Source organism: Prunus dulcis, chromosome 4 (genome assembly GCF_902201215.1).
Source record: "Prunus dulcis chromosome 4, ALMONDv2, whole genome shotgun sequence".
In the NCBI taxonomy this organism is placed as follows: Eukaryota; Viridiplantae; Streptophyta; class Magnoliopsida; order Rosales; family Rosaceae; genus Prunus; species Prunus dulcis.
The window spans coordinates 1,209,761-1,227,336 of NC_047653.1; the positions used below are offsets into that span (position 1 = coordinate 1,209,761).

General features: G+C 39.3%; 6 protein-coding genes across 6 annotated transcripts; all 6 read right to left on the minus strand.

Annotated features, from left to right (window-relative positions):
- Positions 1-71: 71 nt before the first annotated feature.
- LOC117625905 (COBRA-like protein 10) lies at positions 72-2,416 on the minus strand. The gene is made up of 2 exons (XM_034357492.1): positions 1,678-2,416; positions 72-1,526 (listed from the first exon to the last, which is right to left on the minus strand). The coding sequence occupies exons 1-2, from the start codon at positions 2,240-2,242 to the stop codon at positions 130-132; spliced, it is 1,962 nt and encodes a 653-aa protein (XP_034213383.1). The 5' UTR covers positions 2,243-2,416; the 3' UTR covers positions 72-129.
- Positions 2,417-3,877: 1,461 nt separating this feature from the next.
- Positions 3,878-6,886, minus strand: LOC117625676 (CRIB domain-containing protein RIC10-like). The gene is made up of 5 exons (XM_034357206.1): positions 6,329-6,886; positions 5,893-6,035; positions 5,658-5,755; positions 5,386-5,497; positions 3,878-4,484 (listed from the first exon to the last, which is right to left on the minus strand). The coding sequence occupies exons 2-5, from the start codon at positions 5,930-5,932 to the stop codon at positions 4,282-4,284; spliced, it is 453 nt and encodes a 150-aa protein (XP_034213097.1). The 5' UTR covers positions 5,933-6,035; positions 6,329-6,886; the 3' UTR covers positions 3,878-4,281.
- Positions 6,887-7,782: 896 nt separating this feature from the next.
- LOC117625733 (pectinesterase) lies at positions 7,783-9,782 on the minus strand. Its single transcript, XM_034357275.1, has 2 exons — positions 8,728-9,782; positions 7,783-8,591 (listed from the first exon to the last, which is right to left on the minus strand). The coding sequence occupies exons 1-2, from the start codon at positions 9,701-9,703 to the stop codon at positions 7,900-7,902; spliced, it is 1,668 nt and encodes a 555-aa protein (XP_034213166.1). The 5' UTR covers positions 9,704-9,782; the 3' UTR covers positions 7,783-7,899.
- A 1,006-nt stretch (positions 9,783-10,788) lies between these two features.
- Positions 10,789-11,787, minus strand: LOC117625734 (nuclear transport factor 2B). Its single transcript, XM_034357276.1, has 2 exons — positions 11,083-11,787; positions 10,789-10,978 (listed from the first exon to the last, which is right to left on the minus strand). The coding sequence occupies exons 1-2, from the start codon at positions 11,506-11,508 to the stop codon at positions 10,904-10,906; spliced, it is 501 nt and encodes a 166-aa protein (XP_034213167.1). The 5' UTR covers positions 11,509-11,787; the 3' UTR covers positions 10,789-10,903.
- Positions 11,788-13,315: 1,528 nt separating this feature from the next.
- LOC117625023 (probable dolichyl-diphosphooligosaccharide--protein glycosyltransferase subunit 3B) lies at positions 13,316-14,741 on the minus strand. Its single transcript, XM_034356587.1, has one exon. The coding sequence runs from the start codon at positions 14,543-14,545 to the stop codon at positions 13,508-13,510; it is 1,038 nt and encodes a 345-aa protein (XP_034212478.1). The 5' UTR covers positions 14,546-14,741; the 3' UTR covers positions 13,316-13,507.
- Positions 14,742-14,783: 42 nt separating this feature from the next.
- Positions 14,784-16,734, minus strand: LOC117625022 (pentatricopeptide repeat-containing protein At4g21170). Its single transcript, XM_034356586.1, has one exon. It carries the CDS (start codon positions 16,595-16,597, stop codon positions 14,837-14,839), a length of 1,761 nt encoding a protein of 586 aa, XP_034212477.1. The 5' UTR covers positions 16,598-16,734; the 3' UTR covers positions 14,784-14,836.
- Between the last annotated feature and the right edge of the window lie 842 nt (positions 16,735-17,576).

Here is a 17,576-nt window from a genome sequence, read left to right on the forward strand (position 1 = left end):
GTTGCTACTACTACAAAATTAAATAGAAATTATATCATACAAGGAAGTACTCTAGATTTCTGCAGCTAACTTAATTTGTGTCCTAGGGCATAAATGAAGAACAATATGTTTTAGCCTAAGATTAATTAATTACATAACAAAACTCAGAAGTGAAAGGAAAATTGCCACTACAAAACTTACATGAAGACAGTTTCCGTGTGATAGTGGAAGTTGAGTAGGAAGAGAACATTCTTCTCCATTGAAAAACACCCTTGTAGGAAACCCATCTCCTTCAGCTACTTCTATGTCTGGTGTATGCTTCTTTTTAAAGGAAATCACAGATTGTTGCTTTCCAGGTACCTTGGGATCTTTTCCTGGCTTCGTTCCATTTTTCTGAGCCACTAAAAAATTCAAGCCCTTCAAGCCTTGGAGGAAGATGATGTTGTCCAGCTTGGGAATTTTGGTCCCATTGAAAGAGTACGCCTTTTCATAACCAGCGGTAGCTTTCTTGAGCTGCACGGCAGTAAACCAATCTTCAAAGTTGGTTTTGTCCCAATTGAATAATGTGATTCTAGCTGTCCAGCCATCCTTGTAATCTGATAAGAGATGCCAATTTACACTAACTGAACAATGGTCACCACAAGGCAGTGGCTTGGGCACATGATGGTGCTTTATGCTTGCCCAAGCAATGGCCTTCTTTGTCCTATTTTCAAAGGGAACAAGAAGTGTTTCTGGAGGGAGAAGAAGGGCATGGGCTTTTGGGTTGCAATTTTTTGTGTCACTGCAACCACAGGCACATGTGTTGCAGGGGATCACAGACTCATTGTAATAAGCAGAGAATGAAACACAACACTTTGGCTTCCTGGTTTTGGCCCTTGTTATGTTGCAAACTATTTGCCAGCTTGCAATGGCTAAGCTTGTAGCCTGAAGACCACTTGGGTCTGGAAATTGAGCAGGATCTACCCTTATAGGTTGCCCACATTTGTATTCTGGATTGAGCACCCCATCCACTTTAAATCTTTCGGGTGGATACAGAGCCGTTCGATTCAAATCAGGAGGTAATTTGAACACCTGCATTTGGAAAGCAGACTTGGTCTTGCTTTGGTCCATTATAGGAGGCAAAATGCTACCATTTCTGCAGCAGTTGGGTATCTTCCCAACTTGAGTATCGTTTGCTTTCTCTCTAGGTAGGTCTCCGATGACCGGTTTCTTTTCACAGTTCAAGACCTTGGAAAAATCCATCTGTTGATAGTATTTTCCAGCATCACCATATATACAATTCAAATAATCAATCGTACGCGGATAAGCGCCTTTCATGTTGTATATGAATTCCCCTCTCATCCATTCCCAGGTCAAGTTCCAATGGTCCAAACGTCCCAAAGGGCTGCAGTTCTCCATTGTCACCTGAGCAAGGTAATTATTTTCGTAGGCTTGAATAACATCATATGCTATTGTGAGATCACCCTTCTGCCGAGGCAAGAACTTGGTTTTTGTTACATTGGCCTTGAACTTTGGGTTCCTAACACAACATACATACAAAGACCCCTCTGTATAGCCATGACCAAATTAAGAAAGAACAGAAAACCAAAAACCAAATATTAGAATGGTAAACATATATGTTCATGTAAGAATCAATGTGACGAATGATTCAAATTGACAGTATGACAAGAGAACATTTCCCAATGAATTAGCACTTACTGCGATTGGTCGGTGAGGGGCACTTATATCCATCGTTAACAAGCCGTATTGTTTTAGGCATGGGGACCCCAGATGGCTTGACACCAAACATGGTGCCACTGAATTGAATTTTGGCTTGAATTTGGGTGTAATCTCCTGCAGTGCTAATGGAGGTTTTCAAATCTGTCTGTCCTGATCCAGAGAGGTAAGTCCCATTCCCAACATCAGCCGGGAAATCATCACCGTTCATCAAAACAGCACCAGTTGCACCAACTAGAATCTCCTTGTGTTGAAACCCGACATAAATCTTCCAGGCCTTGAGCTCGTATGTGCCTGTGTTGACTATGTGTGCGGTGGATTTGAAGGCCCATGCCTGCTTCTCTGCATTCTTGAGGAAAGGGTAGATTTTGCGCCGAGATTCGAAGTCATAGCTCATGTAAATCCCATCACAATCTTGTTGTGCTGGGGTTGGTGCAGCTGGTTGTTGATCTCCTCCATCGCCATTATCTTGAGCTCTGGTTAACGAAAATGCAAAACCAAACAAGGCAAACATGAGTGTAATTACAACCCACCAAGCCCTTTTCATGTCTTTTGTTCACAACTACAGGGAAGATGTCACAGGGTGGTATGTTTTTTAATATGAAAATGTGACATGGGTTGATTTCTAATTAGCTAGCTAGCTCTCTCTGATTAACGGAGGATATTTGATTTGATAGATGAAACTTGGTTGGATTGCTAAGTTTTTGTTTGAAATTGTCGAGTGAATGGTGAACAGAGCAAAGGGAGCAATTGAGAAATGGGTGCCAAAAGATAAAACTCAAAAAAATTCAGAGTGATAAACTTGTGGAGGATAAGTCGGACGAAACCTCATCCCCTGACCTTACCGCTGTATTAGGCAAGGTAACGGTTAACGGTCATTTGAATTTTGCAACTCTCAAAATAATTGAATGACACTAAGAGGGCGTTTGGTATCCTATTCAAATAGGAAACTCAAAAACTTTGATTTTTCTTAAAAACAAGGAGTTCTTAAATTTATTTTTAAGATTCAAAAACTTGTTTGGTCTGCAACTTGAAAACTATTTTCAAATCTTAAAAATTTGAGAACTTGTGGGTTGTTAGAAAAAAATTGAAAAAACAGATATTTTTTATTTTTAATAATTGGGGTGTTTTTTTAGTTGTTATTGAGTTTGAGTTTTAAAAAATAAGGCTGCCAAACAAGTTTTCTTTGTTTTGGACTCAAATTCTATTTTTGAGTTTAAAAAAATTAGATTCAAGTTGAATACCAAACAGGTCCTCCCCAGGGTTTTTTTTTTTTTTTTTTTTTTTTGGGAGAAGAATACAGTGTTATCCCGCCAACATCTCATTGTCTTTATGTTGTATTTTTAAATAAAAAATTGTCTAAATTACCCTAAATTAATCTAACTCGAGAAAGGAATGACTTGAACTTGAGTGTGAAGGGACGAACTCACTGCCCGGCTAACCCACGTATGCCACATCTCAATGTTTGTTACACAAAAAATTTGTAGCTTTTATTATTTTGTTTATATTTATTTTAGTCAAGAAACAAGATACATAAAGCCGAAAAAGGTGAAGGGCCAAAGGTTAGCTAAAACCCAAACAGCCAAGGAGGAAAGGCCGAAGGCAAGACAACAAACAGAGAATAAAAAAAAGTAAAATTTAGATTTTAGTCACAAAAAAACTTTCACTTTTGAAAAAAGTCAAAAATTTTTCAAAAAAGACAGAAAAACTCTTCAATTTTCAAACAAAAGACAGGCAAATGTAAATGATTCATTAGGAATTTCAAAAATAAATAACGGCATTTTTGTCTATTTTGACTTCTTTTAAAAATATTTCTTTCTCCTTTAACCTCGATGGTTTGGCGTGAAACCGATTAAAATTAAATTGGATTGGATTGAATCGATCGATTTAGACGGACTAGATTGGATTTTGCACACCGCTAGAAAAGGGTAATTAGTATGCAAGAATTATTGACAACTACTCCCAAAACACATGATCAGTTTGCTGGTAATTTGGTTTCCCTTTCTTGATCCAATAGTTTTCGGATCATGAAGAAAATAGGCCAATTTGCTTGCTGGTATACAAAAAGCTTTCCTTTCCCTTCACATTGCATTTTTATAAAAAAGTATAAAAATATAAAAAATTAGTCACAATTTGCCGGTACAACATTTTTTTATTATAAAAAAGACTTGAGAATCGTTAGTAAAAGTGAACATCTTGTATTCTTGTTCAAGTTCAATAATCTGAATGAGCAAACCATCCACCGGCACAACTAAATTCTTCACCTCACTGCATGTTTTATTACATTCATGTCAAAACAAAAAACTTGGTGTCTTCCTAAATTGGCTGTCACCCTTTGCACAATGATCATCCACTTTTCAAATTCACATAAGTTCCAGAGTTTCTCCGACCACTTAATTTCCATCATGCTTCTCTAAAAATTTACATAAGCCATGTCCAAATATTTGGATCTTAATTCCTTCTTGGCCTTGTGGACATTGCAGAGAAAGCACAAAATATGGGCACCCGGAATCCTTTTCTATGCACATTGACAGTTTATCTTTAACTTTGATTGACCAAATTTCATAATCTTGCATTCCACTCTTTCTATATTAGCAGGTTTTGTGTTGCCTCCATTTGGGTGTATGCAGTCGCCTTTGACTTTGTTGCTCTTGAGGATCTTGATGCTGAGGGAGACGAAGACTTTACCTTTTTCCGCTTTGGTTTCTTGGGCACATTAGGAAGTTCACTACGAGGAAGGTCTCTGAACATGTCCGAGGACGGTTGGTGTCCCATCGAATGCTCAAAATCTGTCACAAAAGATTACAGAAACAAAAGCAAAAGAGAGGTTAAAGTGTCTTCTTCAATCATGGAAAGCACCACAATCTAAAATAAATTGGTGAAAGCAACACACCACAGCAAGATTCGACCACTTCAACCACACCACAATACCAAAGGGGAAATGATAGGCACACACAAACCTAACGATCCTAAAACCTCTATAAGATGAAATTATTGCTCGATTTAAGACAATTGATATAATAATCCCAATGATAATGTTCAAGCAACCTTCAAAATGCCTTGCCCATAATCGAAAGTAGCTAAAACAATCACACCAGACCAAAGATCAAAATATTGACAGAGAAGTAGTATTTTATCAACCAAATTAAAGTAATGGTACAAATCTCAAACTTAGCAAAGCCCTGTGGACCACCAAGAACAAGCTAGCGTTTTCTTTCTAGAAGGCCAAGGCCCACGAGCTAAAATATTTCTTCTAGGTAGGAAAGTGTGATGCCTCGTGACAGAAGAGCCAAAACCTTGCAGTTGGGGCAAAGAATCTTGAAAACTTTTGCACACCTCATAAATTTATACCAATAAACTAAAACAGACATTAATCACATATCTCCTAAACCTATTGACCCCGTGAAAAGATCTGCTCAAACTTGTCTGGTTAGAACGATACTATTGCACAACTGCACATGATACAAGGCATAGTTTAATGGAACAAATTGACAAGCAAAGCTAGCCTTAAAATCATTCATATGACACTCAGGTCCCAGCTCTCAGTTCTGCATTATTTTGCCTAGTATGCCATTCATGTTCTGGCCAGCATGCATAAATTATTTCATACATACATACATACATACATACATACATACATACATACATGAAAATCTGCATTATAGTGATGATCAAAGGCTCAAAGCATACCTTGAGAGGACCAAGGAGAATAAGCCATAGGATTAGAGGAACCCATCCGATCACCAGCGTTACTACCAAGCGAGCTGGTTGAGAAATCTGGTCCATTTTTAAATTCGTTCATCTGCATAATTACTCATAATTAACAAACAATTAAGTAAATCAGCACATGTTTTGGTTGGTAGGTTTGAGTAATCAAACATGGGAGCCACGAAAAGACAAATTAATAACAAGAGGGATAGAAGAACATTATTTTGCAGGTTAGCCTAGCTAGCTATACGCACCCAAGTGGGAGCGCTATCAGATGGGCCTTCCCAGCCAATGTGTGCTACATGTTTCACATCTGTTGGGTACCCAATTTCCATTTCACGCTCTTTCACAACTGCAGCAAAAAAAAAAAAAAAAACCCCCACTTTCCAGCTTAGCCATCAAATCATCAAAATCCATATTGATTTGATATACAAGGTAAATAAACAAGAGATATTGATACATCAGACAGAGAAAGTGAGAGATAATTACCAAACATTTGAGAGAAGTATTTGAAAATCTTGGTTGCCATGGTGGTAGAAACTACAAACCCAATGAAACAGCCTCTTTGGAGAGTGCAAACAACAGGGAAGCAAATACCAAAGCTAAAGATTGGGAGATATGGATCCTTTTGCCTGCCAGAAAGTAAATATGTACTTAGACGGAATTTTTTCTTAAAATATTTCCAAAGGAGAAAAAAGGGCAAGAGCAGTATCAAATAAGGTTCTCATTGCATGTGATTTGGGAACTTTTCTTTTTCCCTGTGAATGAAGATTGGTATCTGACTATGGATTTTGTAACATATTAATACATTTATAGAAGATATACGATTCTAAGAGTTCCACAAAGTAAAAAGCAGTTACAAGCCCTATTGTTATTGATTATATAAGAAATCGTTTCACCAAAGAAACAATGAAAAGGAGCATACCTTCAGAGGTTGATTATGAAGGTACGAAGAGGTAGCCAAGTTTCATGCTTCATTTTTGCACAGCAACTCTTGATGGATTGCAGAACATGTAAAGCTCTTTATGGAATGAAGAGCTCTTGGTGTAATAACAAAAACCCAGAAACCACTGATTGAAACAAATTAAACAACCAAAAACAATGACAGGAGAAATTTAAAAGGGGCAAAAAAGAAGAAGAAAAAAACTGGAAAGAATGGTGTAATGGGATTTATCTACAAATGTGGGCAGGCAGAGAAAAGAGAGTCAGAGAGACACAGAGAGAGAAGAGACGGCTCAAGAGGAAAGGAGGAAAGGTGGACGAAAAATGAAAAGAGCAAAAAAACGAAAGGTGAGAGAAGGGTGTGAAAGACGGGACAAATTAAGATGGAGAGAGTGGAAGACAATACAAAAGAAATTGGGTGGTGCTGGTTTACTTAGTTTCTCTCTGAAAAATGCAAGAGGCCAGAGCCCTCCACACAATAATGCAAGAAAGAAAGACTTAAATTGCGGGCTAAAAATCTGATACACACAGAAAGAGAAGCTGTGTTTGTTTGTGCAGTGTGTTTGACTATACTGACTTTCAAGCCTCTCTCCTTACGCTTAGTGGAAAATGATATTGACTTGCAAATCAAATGTTTCAAGTTTGAATTCCCACGATATCATATTTGTGTGTGTGAAATTCCCTCGTTTGTAATTTAGCCTCCAGGATATTTTAGTACTTTGGCCAATACCCTAAGCAAACTTGGTAAGAGAGTATCATTTTGTTTATTTATATCTAGTAAAAAAAACCATTAATTAAAAAATAGAAATAGAATTTTAAGACAGCAACAGGTTAACACATTTCCCCAATTGAATTGAATCCTTCTCTATGCAGACATTATTTAATTCAAATTTGCAATCCAGCTTTCATTAATTTTTCAGCCAGCTGGTATGAGCTCTTCCCTTTCTATCAAAGCTAGGTAAAATGAATACAGATTACGTATGACAAATGTATGGTTATAACAAGCAACAGTGACCTTTTCTTCAGCCTCTTATGCCAACTGTTGGACATGGATGATTTCTTATTGATGAAAAAGGCTTCTGCATTTGACATATGGTTTTTAGGAGGACTAGTTTTCATGTATTAGTTTATTTGTCAACTACTTTTTGTAGCGTATCATCTTGCAATCATGCTGCTCTGGCTTAGCTGTTTTTAGACATAACATGTAAAGAGCTTTTGTTCATTGTTGGAAGCACGTTTTGTTGCTTCTTTCTAGGTCTGCAAATTATGCAGCAAAATCTTATTTCCTTGTTTGCCTCATATGGGAATGTGCTGCTCACCTAGAGACCACTTTTGGGGTCGGAATTAGCAATGAAGATACTAACATTATCCTCCAGATGCTTTCCCAACAGTTTCTGATTGGTTGACAACTAATTATAAAATGATTAAAGTCAATACTGATTGGTTGACACCTCAATAAATTAATACAGAGAGAAGCACACAGCAATACGTTTATTGAAACAAAGCATAAACAGAGAGAAGAAGCCCAAGTCATGTTATAATGGCCCCAAATGATCACAGCCCTTCTGTATAAGCAACCCCTGTAGACTTTAACCATGACCCTCCTTGGATTAGCTGAGCAACAGTGAAAGTTTGGGCCTCTGTTGGGCTTGTGATGACATGGTAACCAGCCCATTTGACTCTCTCGCTGGTCCCAGCACCAGCTCCACTATTTGCATATTCTCCATAGTACAATGTCTTCAATGCAAAATCCCCACTCCAAATAGACCACCCAGTTGGGTCAATGTGGTCACCAATCTTCGACTGCATCACAACAGTCCTAGAATACTCCTTCCATGGCCGACCTAAGTAGGATCGGATGGTCCCTTTCACAGGCTCCAAGTCCGAGCTTGCGATTATGTCGCATTTTTGAATAGAAGTTCCAGTGTTTTGGTTCGGGTCTATGCGTCCTTGGGCAGTGACCATGTTATTTTGTCCAGTCATGGGCTTTCTGGCCACAAGTTTGCAGTTTTGAAACACAACAGCTGCGTTTCCAAATATGAAGTCCACTGTGCCTGTTATGTAGGAATCTCTGTAGAATTGCCTGTTGGAATGGGTATAGAGAGTGTCTTGGTAAGCGTCGATACGACACCGGTTTATCACTGACTGGTCTGCCCCAACACGCAGTGCAACAGCTTGGTGCTTTACTGCCCCGGCTGTGTTTTGGAACCACATGTCCTGGGCTATAAACCCATCACCAACGGCAGCTGCATTGGCACAACAAATTCAATGGAAACCCACAAATTATTTTTGATGCTAGAATATAAAATAAATATAATTAAGATTCTTTTTTTTTAGTACAAGCGATAATTTGTACTACTTTAAATTAAGCTTGTTAATTACCCAGAGTTGCAGATTTGAAAGTGGTTGATCCATCAACAACATTGAGGCTGCCAGTGATGACAGTGTCATCCATGCCATCTCCAACAATCATCAAATTCTTCTTGTTCTTTCCAACTTCAACATTTTCCTTATAGGTGCCTTTTTTCACATAAATAATGTACCTGGTTTTGCTACTGTTTGGGGCAGCTGCCACTGCTTCTTTCAGAGTCTTGTAGTTTCCACTCCCATCCTTTGCCACCACAATATTGGCCTTAACTTCCTTTGCCAAATTATAATCCTGCAAAAGCCTTCTGTCCCTGCTTGTGACCCAACTTGGAAACTCCCCATTCAGTGGCTCATGGATCTCTGCTTTCGGTTTCGATGGGTTCGAAATTGCAGCCATGATGGCTAGGGAGGCTCTTGACCTTGAGATCAAGTCATTGAGCCTTGGCTCCATAATGGTCCTGGCTGGTCCTTGTAGACCATCCAAGCATGTGACATGGTTAGTGAGTATGCTACTAAGCCAAGCATGTGCATCTTCAAGAGAATTCTGCCGCGTAAAATTTTGGAGAGCTATTATAGAGTGCATAACTCTGTCTATGGACACATCCATTAGCTCCACACAATCAGCAATAGCTGCTTGATCTTTGGGATTGTTAATCCTAGAAGAAGCATCTTTGGCAATCTCAAGGGCTTTTTCTATGTGTGGTGTGGATTTTTGTAGGAGGGCTTGTAGCAGATCAACATCACTCACTGGCTTGGTTTTGTCCCCTACTACTTCAGTGACCATGGCTAAGCATGATTTCTGATCATGGGCATGGTCACATATGTGGGTTGGTGGAGGATAAGAAGATGATGAGGTTATTTTGGTCATCACCTGGATGCCAACAAGTGTAGTGGAGCTAAGAATAGCAGCTAAGCATAGAATTAGATAGAGGGGTTTGCAGTGAGAAGTAGAAGTTTTGGGAGAATCAAGGAGAGGCTGTTGGATTGCCATATTCTAGTAGCTAAGTAAAGATCCCTCTCTTGCTGCTTGCTTTAGTTTCTCTTGTCCTATAGTTCTTAAATAGACCAGAACTTGTACTAGAATAATAAATTAAGCAATGATGATAATGTATTTTAAAGTGAAGAAGCTGCATCATGATTCTGATAAACCTCATATTTATTAATTACCTAATAGTCATTAGCATCTTTATTTGGATTTTTGTACGTTTATCATCATTAACCTAGCAGGTGCCGTTAGGTCAAAAGTAGGACTCACAACAATCAATGAATGGGTTAAAATTGTGCACCATCTGTGACTAATTGTAGCAAAATCATTCAATCCAAGGAAAATTCTGCGGTGCGTCAGCTGGCTAGATTGAAGAGGTAGTAGTAGTGAAACTCGTTTTTGTTTTACAAGTTGACCATGTTTGGATAAGGGTTTGGGTTGGAAAGCATGGTCATGATTCATGGGTGTTGTTTTTAGGTCATAATTATGGTGAGGATATCTTTGCCTTTGAGACTTTGGATATTCTAACAGTCTTTTCTCATGGGTGTTGATGAAAAGACGAAAGTGATGCTCATCATTTGTAGAAAAAGCAATAAACCAAACCAGTGCGCATTCTTTTTTAAAAGAAATAATGAAACAGTGGGATCGCATTCTTTAATCTTCAACACTAGTGGGAGGGGCACTTAGGCGGGCCTTTCAAAACGCATATGATTAGGACAATGACACTATTCTCACCCTTGAACAAAGATAACAAAACCATTATTCTCACCCAAAGGTTGGCCCAAATTTCATTTCTTGGGCCGTTACATTTATGGTTGAAATGGGGCCCAAAAATTAAAACCAAACCAAACTGAATATAAATCAAATGGAGCCTAGCAACTTGGGGTTCGTCTATTTAATTTCCGTCCGTTAGGTGCATAGATAAATGCTCTTAACCACTATAAGTCTCTTGTTTTTTGTTTTTTCTTCTTCTTGGGTTTGTGGTTTAATAATTAAGGTCATTGGATTTATATTTAATTTAAAAGTTAGGTTAAAAAGCTGATAAAGAAACTGAAAAACCATATGACTATTATACATTAAGGCATGGAAAATTAACAAGAGAGAAACATATTTATTATTCCTTCAAGAGTCAAAGAGTCACAAGTACAACAATATTTAAGCAAATATTTGGGAAGCCCGCCCAGAGCTTGAGTAATAATTTAGAAATTAACCATAATTGAGACGAAATATGTCATTCTGCAAAAAGAAGCTTCCTTGTGGCGTGGGAATCAAGTGGAACATCTGCAACACGAGCATTTCAAAGAGATCAATCTCCCTTTCTTATTTTTCTTTCCATGTAATTGCAAACAAACTATATAATGTGAATGTTTCCATTAAATAATTACCTGGCTGAATCTTAGGTGGTGTTCTTCCCCTGGTAATTGGAGGCTGCCACTGACAAAGACCACAATGCCACCAGTTGGGGATGATGGCTGTGAATCAATGGTGCTGATCAAATGTTTGCATTGATCAAACGGCAACTGGTTAAGCTTTGAAGTTATATCATCCACCCCAAATATCTTCTGTCCCTCAAAGCTCAACATAGAGGTTGGTTGGTAGAGAGAAGAGAGGGAAGCTCTTTCGGTGTCGAAAAGATGGTAATAATGATCCACAAATGCCCTCCCCACCATTTCAGCTTGTTCTTCCATTTCTGCTTTCCTCTGTTTGATCTTGCTCTCTCTCTCTCTCTCTCTCTCTCTCTCTCTCTCTCTCTCTCTCTCATTCTGGCTACGAATATAAGGAAGCTGGGTTTCCCAAAAGGTGCCTAACATGTGCACTTAGACACAAGAAAGAAAAAGATGACACAAGATTTGTTTGCTTAATTAGCACTAGATGGGCCATCATGCCCCTGAGCAGTTTTGCCTCCAGAAAGGAATGCTCATAAAAAACTGAGGGATACAAGGGTAATTAAGCAATCCAAAATGGGGGAATCAAAGACTGCTGCAATTTTACGGTTTGTGGGTTCTTTTTTGTAGTGCCGAAAGTATATGGAATATATACTTTCCTCGGCGACCACCCTTTCCAACAGGGGTAAGCTTTACCATTTCTGGATTATAATTCAAGAAATATAATCCAAGAATGTATTTGCCCAATAAATTACAACTACACCGATTATGGATCTGCCTGCATCATTCAACTTTAAGTCGCATATAATTATCATGTTACATTTCCTTTTACAAGGCACGTCACATGGGAAGCTGGGAGTGTAATGTTTGATGTCACATGGTCAATACATGCACTACAGAAACAAATATGCATGGATATTTTGACTCACCAATGCACACATTCAACCCAGCATCCTCGGCAGGGCAGTGTCAAGGTTAAAGATGCACAAAAGGTTGCAGAGGTTTCGAAGTGCGTGATTCAATCCACAAGCCTGTGAAATTGATTGAGAGACTAATATGACCAGATTATGAATGTTGGCATATTACAGAGAACATTTTGCCTTCTGCCTGCACCACAATATGCTTGGCTAAACAGAGTGCAGGTTCAGTTTCATGAATGAGAAACTTTACTAGACAATACCTAGGTAAGCAGGGGTCCTTCAACTTAACCTACGGAACCTAGTCAGTAGCCATTAGGCATCCCTTCCTGGCTTCAGATTCTAACCACTCAAGCCAAGAGCTTCTCTCTTCACATTGTCTTTCATACAAGAGCTGAAAGCATCTCTTCACTAGTGCCCTTGGCATTTAACAAACCTGTCCTTCAGCTTGAGTAAAGATTTTATCCTACCATAAACTCTATACGGCAATTACCACAGATTGCAAATACGAATACCGGAATTTCCATTTTCTATCGTTAATCTTGATGGCTAGTCATAGTCAGCCAGTGGAATACCCTAAACCCTATACCATCAAAATGTGAATACCCACCATATACTGAACAATAAGTTTAATAATCAACCAGTATGAATAAACAGACGCTTGACAAAATGAATACATAACGTCTTCATCCATGAACCAAAATGTCACTTCACATGTAGACTAAATCGCAGAAAGACTGAGGCATCAGCTACTTGCAAACCCCGTATATATTCTTAAGCACAAAATCATCTGATGCTCACAGTAAAGACTAACAACTGAGAAATATGACAATAAGGATATATTGTCATCGACCACAGCCAGCAACACAATTCATCAAGTTTTTGCATACACTGTCTAACAACATAAATTGTTCTCTTTATGACATATGATGGCACTGATTGTTTCCGCAAATCCTCAAGCATAACTGACTTTTCAAACATCTTGGCAAACACAGGTCATGCGGTTGACATTTCAGTACATAGTTACATACAAAAACTTATACGCCAAAATAAAATTGCATACAACTAGTTAAGTTATAACCAGGGCTAGAAAGATCTGGATGACAGTGTTCATAAGGAGAGGAAATTGCAGCTTGCAATGGTCTCCAGAAGTAGCAACAAGCATACTCATAACTCGCCTAACACAGAAACAAGTTATTGACTAACATACTAGCTTTAACAAGGAAGGCATACAGCTTGCTTGCAATGAGGAGCTTAATATAACATAAATAACTTGGCGCGCCCACGAAAGCTCCAAACCAGATAAACCAACATCATAAACACAAAGCATGTAATCATAATAGAAATTTTCTAATACATAGTTCTCAATTTTCAACATAATATAAGCCAACTGTCAAAAAGTACACATCTTTCTCAGGATAAATTCATTATCAAAGTTTTCACTAACACAGATCTATCACCTTTATAGAAGCTCAAGTGGTGAATTGGCATCCTCATCCTCACCAAGCTCAGTTCCAACTCGAAGGCCAAAAAGCATGCACTCCATAACCGATCTTCCAATTATCCAAGTAGACCACCTTCTTCACCGCCCAAAACGAAACAAGGAGCGCGATAATCATAACAATACGCTGCACCTTGACATTGCGGACGGTAACAAGCACGCGGGTGAGGAATGCCAACAACAACCCAACAATGGTGTACAAGAACCCAACTGTGAAGCCTTCTGTTCCAAGCTGCATTCCGGAGCCCTGGTAGAAAAATATGAGCTTTGAAGGGTCATTTCTATCAACCAAGAACATGGGCATTTTTCTAATGATGTTATGCATAGCGCCGGAGACGCTAAAGAAGTAAATGAAGACAGCGCCAGATAACCAAATTCTTGGGTCGTGAAGCAAAGTCTTGCCACTGATGATCTTCTTCCCAATAAAGGGTAACCAAATCAACCACGCGATGGTAGCGAACATAATTTGCTTCTTGGATAGCATCGGAGGGCGCTGAATCGGACCCACAACAAGTTTGGTCTTGGACTCGATGAACTCGGACATTGACTCAGCCAATCTCGAGAAATCGCCCTGGTCCATTTGCTGGGATTCTTTGAGGCTGTGGTTGGGTCCGATGAGGCGAATGTGAGGCAGCGAGTTGACTCCGAATTGGGCAAAGCTGTGCTGCGAGTCTTGAAACTCGATGTCGCAGAAGAACAACTTGGCGTGAGAAGAAGACGATGGGTCGTCATTGTTCTCGATGAAAGACGAAGCGACGAGAGCGAACTCGCTGCGGAGCTCCTTGAGATGGAGCTCTTGCTTGTCGTGGAGCTTTGCGGCGTCGAAGAAGATGAGAACCCAGTAGGGCCTTGGGGTTTTGACGGAGGTCAGAAATCGAGAGAGTGAGTGGTCGTCGAGGCGGATCAAGCCAGATTTGGATCGGGCTTGGAGGGAAAGGAGTTCGGCGACCTGGTCCGAGTTGGATTCGGATAACCCAATGAATGCGGTGAGAAAGAGGAGGGTGGTGATGAGGAAGACAAGGGGCAGTTTCGGAATTGGGCCCATTTTTGTGGGTTTTCACTTGTTACAGAGAGCAAAGGGTTTTGCTTTGTGGGAAGAGGAAGAAGAAGCCTCAAGGGCAAAGAGTTGATTTTGAGTCTCGAGTGTTGACCTTTTCATGTGGAGGACGAGAAGCCTATTGGACGTTAGAATGCACGACATGTCGTTTTGTCCAATTGTATTTGTACATCTTTTGTTCAGTTGGCTCGAGCCACATTGATAGAACGAATTGGAAATTGCCAGAGAGATTGAAAGATTTTCTTTTTAATGTCCAAATTGAGAATATAAAAACAAAACTCACTTTGCTTCATCACCCTCATTTCTAGTTTCTAAGTTTGATAAGGTTATTTGGAACCCAGATATCAAACGCTTATAAGTTGCTGCATCAGGTTTCAGCCTCATCTTCAACATTTCATCATGAATTTTCATTGCCTTTCTCAACTCCTTCACACCACAGAGCCCACGGATCATGATTGTGAAGCTTGCACTGCTCATCAAGTTGTGTCTTCTCATGTAATCAAACACTCTCATTGCTTCTTCAATCCTCCTTGCTGCAAACAGCCCACTGAGAAGTACATTGTAGGTTGTTACATCCAAGCTGCCATTCAATTTTTCCATCTTATTATGCAATGCAATAGCTGAATCAATCTGTCTTCCAGAGCAGTATCGCCCCACTAACGGGGAACAGCAAATCAAATCCGGTAGCAGCCCCTTGTCTAGAACAACATTCAACAGATACTCTGCTTCTCTCCATCTACCCCTACGACACAGAAATGATATAAAACAGGACAGCTCCGATGCAGAAGGACTACACCCTCTACTTATAACATCCATTAACAACTCAAACCCTTCCTCACACCGCTCTTCCTTGCAAAGAACATCTGCAAATGCATGATAACTACTGCCATCCACTACAATACCCCTTTCAGAAATCAGACGATAAACCGAAATTGCTTCTTTTGTTCTCGCTTCATTAGTCAATGCCTTCAACATAAGCCCATAGGTACCATCTTGGAGTCCAATTTTTTCATCACATGCTTTCTTAAAGAACATTTCCGCGGCATGTGTTTTGCCCAAGTCACAAAGCTTCTCAACTATTGAATCATACTCAGATAAAGGGCAATTGGGAAGCAATTTCTTCTCTACCATAACACTTGTTACCCTTTCAACCACTTCCACATTCCCAAGTTTACATGCTCCATCAAGAATAGAGCTATAAGTACTAAAATCAGGATCCACTTTTCTATCACACATCTCGTTTAAGTGGGAAAATGCAGCATCAAAGTTGCCACTTTTGCTACAACCATCAACAAGAAGATTATACATCATAGAATTATAAATGTTCAAATCCAAAAGTCTAAGAATTCTTTCAAATTTCCCATCTTTACAAAGAATTTGAGCAACCAGTGACCATGTAAATCGATCTGGTAAAACCCCATTCCGGATCATAAGGCCATAGAAACACCACGCCAATCTAATCTCATTTTCTCGTTGTATAGCATTGAGCAGAGCATTGCAGGCAACAACTGAAGGAACACAACCAAGAACATTCATTTTCCTAAATACTTCTAAGCCTTCTCTAAACAAACCCTTTCTTGAATAGCATCCAAGAACAAAACTTAACGTAGTGGATTGAGAATCTGTACCTTTACATGCTAGAGTAATGCACTGTACAAGCTCTGATACAGGATGAGTTTGAATTAGAGAATCCAAGATGGGTTTCACGGGTCGAACAAGGCCCGACCCAAGTGAGACTCGGATGATTTGGCAGTTGGATTTGAGGTCCGGTTCAAACCTCAAATTTACTTTCGCCCAATTGAAGAACTCCAAAGAGACTTGTGGGTTGTTCTGGGTTTTATGGAGGATTTGGAGAAAGAGAGCAGGCGTCAGTTTGGGGAAGAGACTCAGGTTTCGGAGGAGTGGTACCCAGTTGCGTCTCTGCAAGAGAGCGTAGGAGATTTGGGAAGCTAGCTGAGCTTGTTTGATATTGGTTCTCCAACTCAGAGATGAAGCTGTTGAATACGCTCTGCGAAATTGGTGAGCTTTGTGAAGAAGCATTTGGTGCTGAAGTAGTTTTCCTCTGTTTCAACATTTTCCGGCAAAGAGGTATGAATTTGAGATTGTTTCAAATTGGTTTTTGCTCGAGGGTAGACAAACAAGTCGAGTTTTGGGCTTCTGGCTCTAACAGCAGGAGACTGTTGGCTTGGCTTGGCTTCAGTGGAAAGGTAAAATCATAAAATTAAAATAATAAAAAAAAGGAGGACGGGAATGTCTCAAAAATAGTATAGCCAGGCGGCTATACTATTTATAATTAAAATTATATAAAAAAGATGGCCCGGCTGGGAGAGCTACGTGTCAAAAAAAGTATAGCCGCACGGCTATACTCTTCTTCTTTTTTAAATATGACCAGGTGATACTAAAAAAACCGTAGTATAGCCGCGCGGCTATACTATTTATAATTAAAAATATATAAAAAGGATGGCTCGCCTAGCGTGTGGCTACGTGTCAAAAATAGTATAGCCGCGCGGCGATACTCTTTTTTAAAAAACCCCCCTAGTATAGCCGCGCGGCTATACTATTTTTTAAAGAAACCCGTAGAATAGCCTCCGGCTGTACTATTTAAAAATTAAAAAATTAAAAAAGACCCGCTAGCTTACGTGTCAAAAATAGTATAGCCGACCGGCTATACCATTTATAATTTAAAAAATAAAAAAAGACTACTGTAGTATAGCCGTCCGGCTATACTATTTATAATTTTAAAAAATAAAAAAAAAAAGGAGGCCCGCCTATCCGTTTCAAAACTAGTATAGCCTTCGGCTATACTATTTTTTTTAAAAAAATTTAACCTGTAGAGCCATATTCTTTCCAGTGAAAAAACTCGCCAGGTTTCTTTGCGGACTTCCCAGTTCCCCTTTAACCTGTAGAACCATTGGCTGGCTCATGTTTTTGTTGCTCATATTTGCTTCTTGGGTCCTTTTGTAATAAATATATGTGTTCCAGGGGTTTCTTTTGCAGACTTGTTAGTTCTTTTTGGTTC

Coding starts and splice junctions, on each gene's coding strand:
- LOC117625905 (XM_034357492.1), bottom strand. CDS start 2,242: ATGAAAAGGGCTTGGTGGGTTGTAATTACACTCATGTTTGCCTTGTTT. Junction 1,527..1,677: donor CCCCTCACCGACCAATCGCA/GTAAGTGCTAAT, acceptor ATGGCTATACAG/AGGGGTCTTTGTATGTATGT.
- LOC117625676 (XM_034357206.1), bottom strand. CDS start 5,932: ATGGCAACCAAGATTTTCAAATACTTCTCTCAAATGTTTG. Junction 5,756..5,892: donor ATACTTCTCTCAAATGTTTG/GTAATTATCTCT, acceptor TTTTTGCTGCAG/TTGTGAAAGAGCGTGAAATG. Junction 4,485..5,385: donor TTCTCCTTGGTCCTCTCAAG/GTATGCTTTGAG, acceptor CTTTTGTGACAG/ATTTTGAGCATTCGATGGGA.
- LOC117625733 (XM_034357275.1), bottom strand. CDS start 9,703: ATGGCAATCCAACAGCCTCTCCTTGATTCTCCCAAAACTTCTACTTCT. Junction 8,592..8,727: donor TTTCAAATCTGCAACTCTGG/GTAATTAACAAG, acceptor GTGCCAATGCAG/CTGCCGTTGGTGATGGGTTT.
- LOC117625734 (XM_034357276.1), bottom strand. CDS start 11,508: ATGTTAGGCACCTTTTGGGAAACCCAGCTTCCTTATATTCGTAGCCAG. Junction 10,979..11,082: donor ACCACCTAAGATTCAGCCAG/GTAATTATTTAA, acceptor CTCGTGTTGCAG/ATGTTCCACTTGATTCCCAC.
- LOC117625023 (XM_034356587.1), bottom strand. CDS start 14,545: ATGGGCCCAATTCCGAAACTGCCCCTTGTCTTCCTCATCACCACCCTC.
- LOC117625022 (XM_034356586.1), bottom strand. CDS start 16,597: ATGCTTCTTCACAAAGCTCACCAATTTCGCAGAGCGTATTCAACAGCT.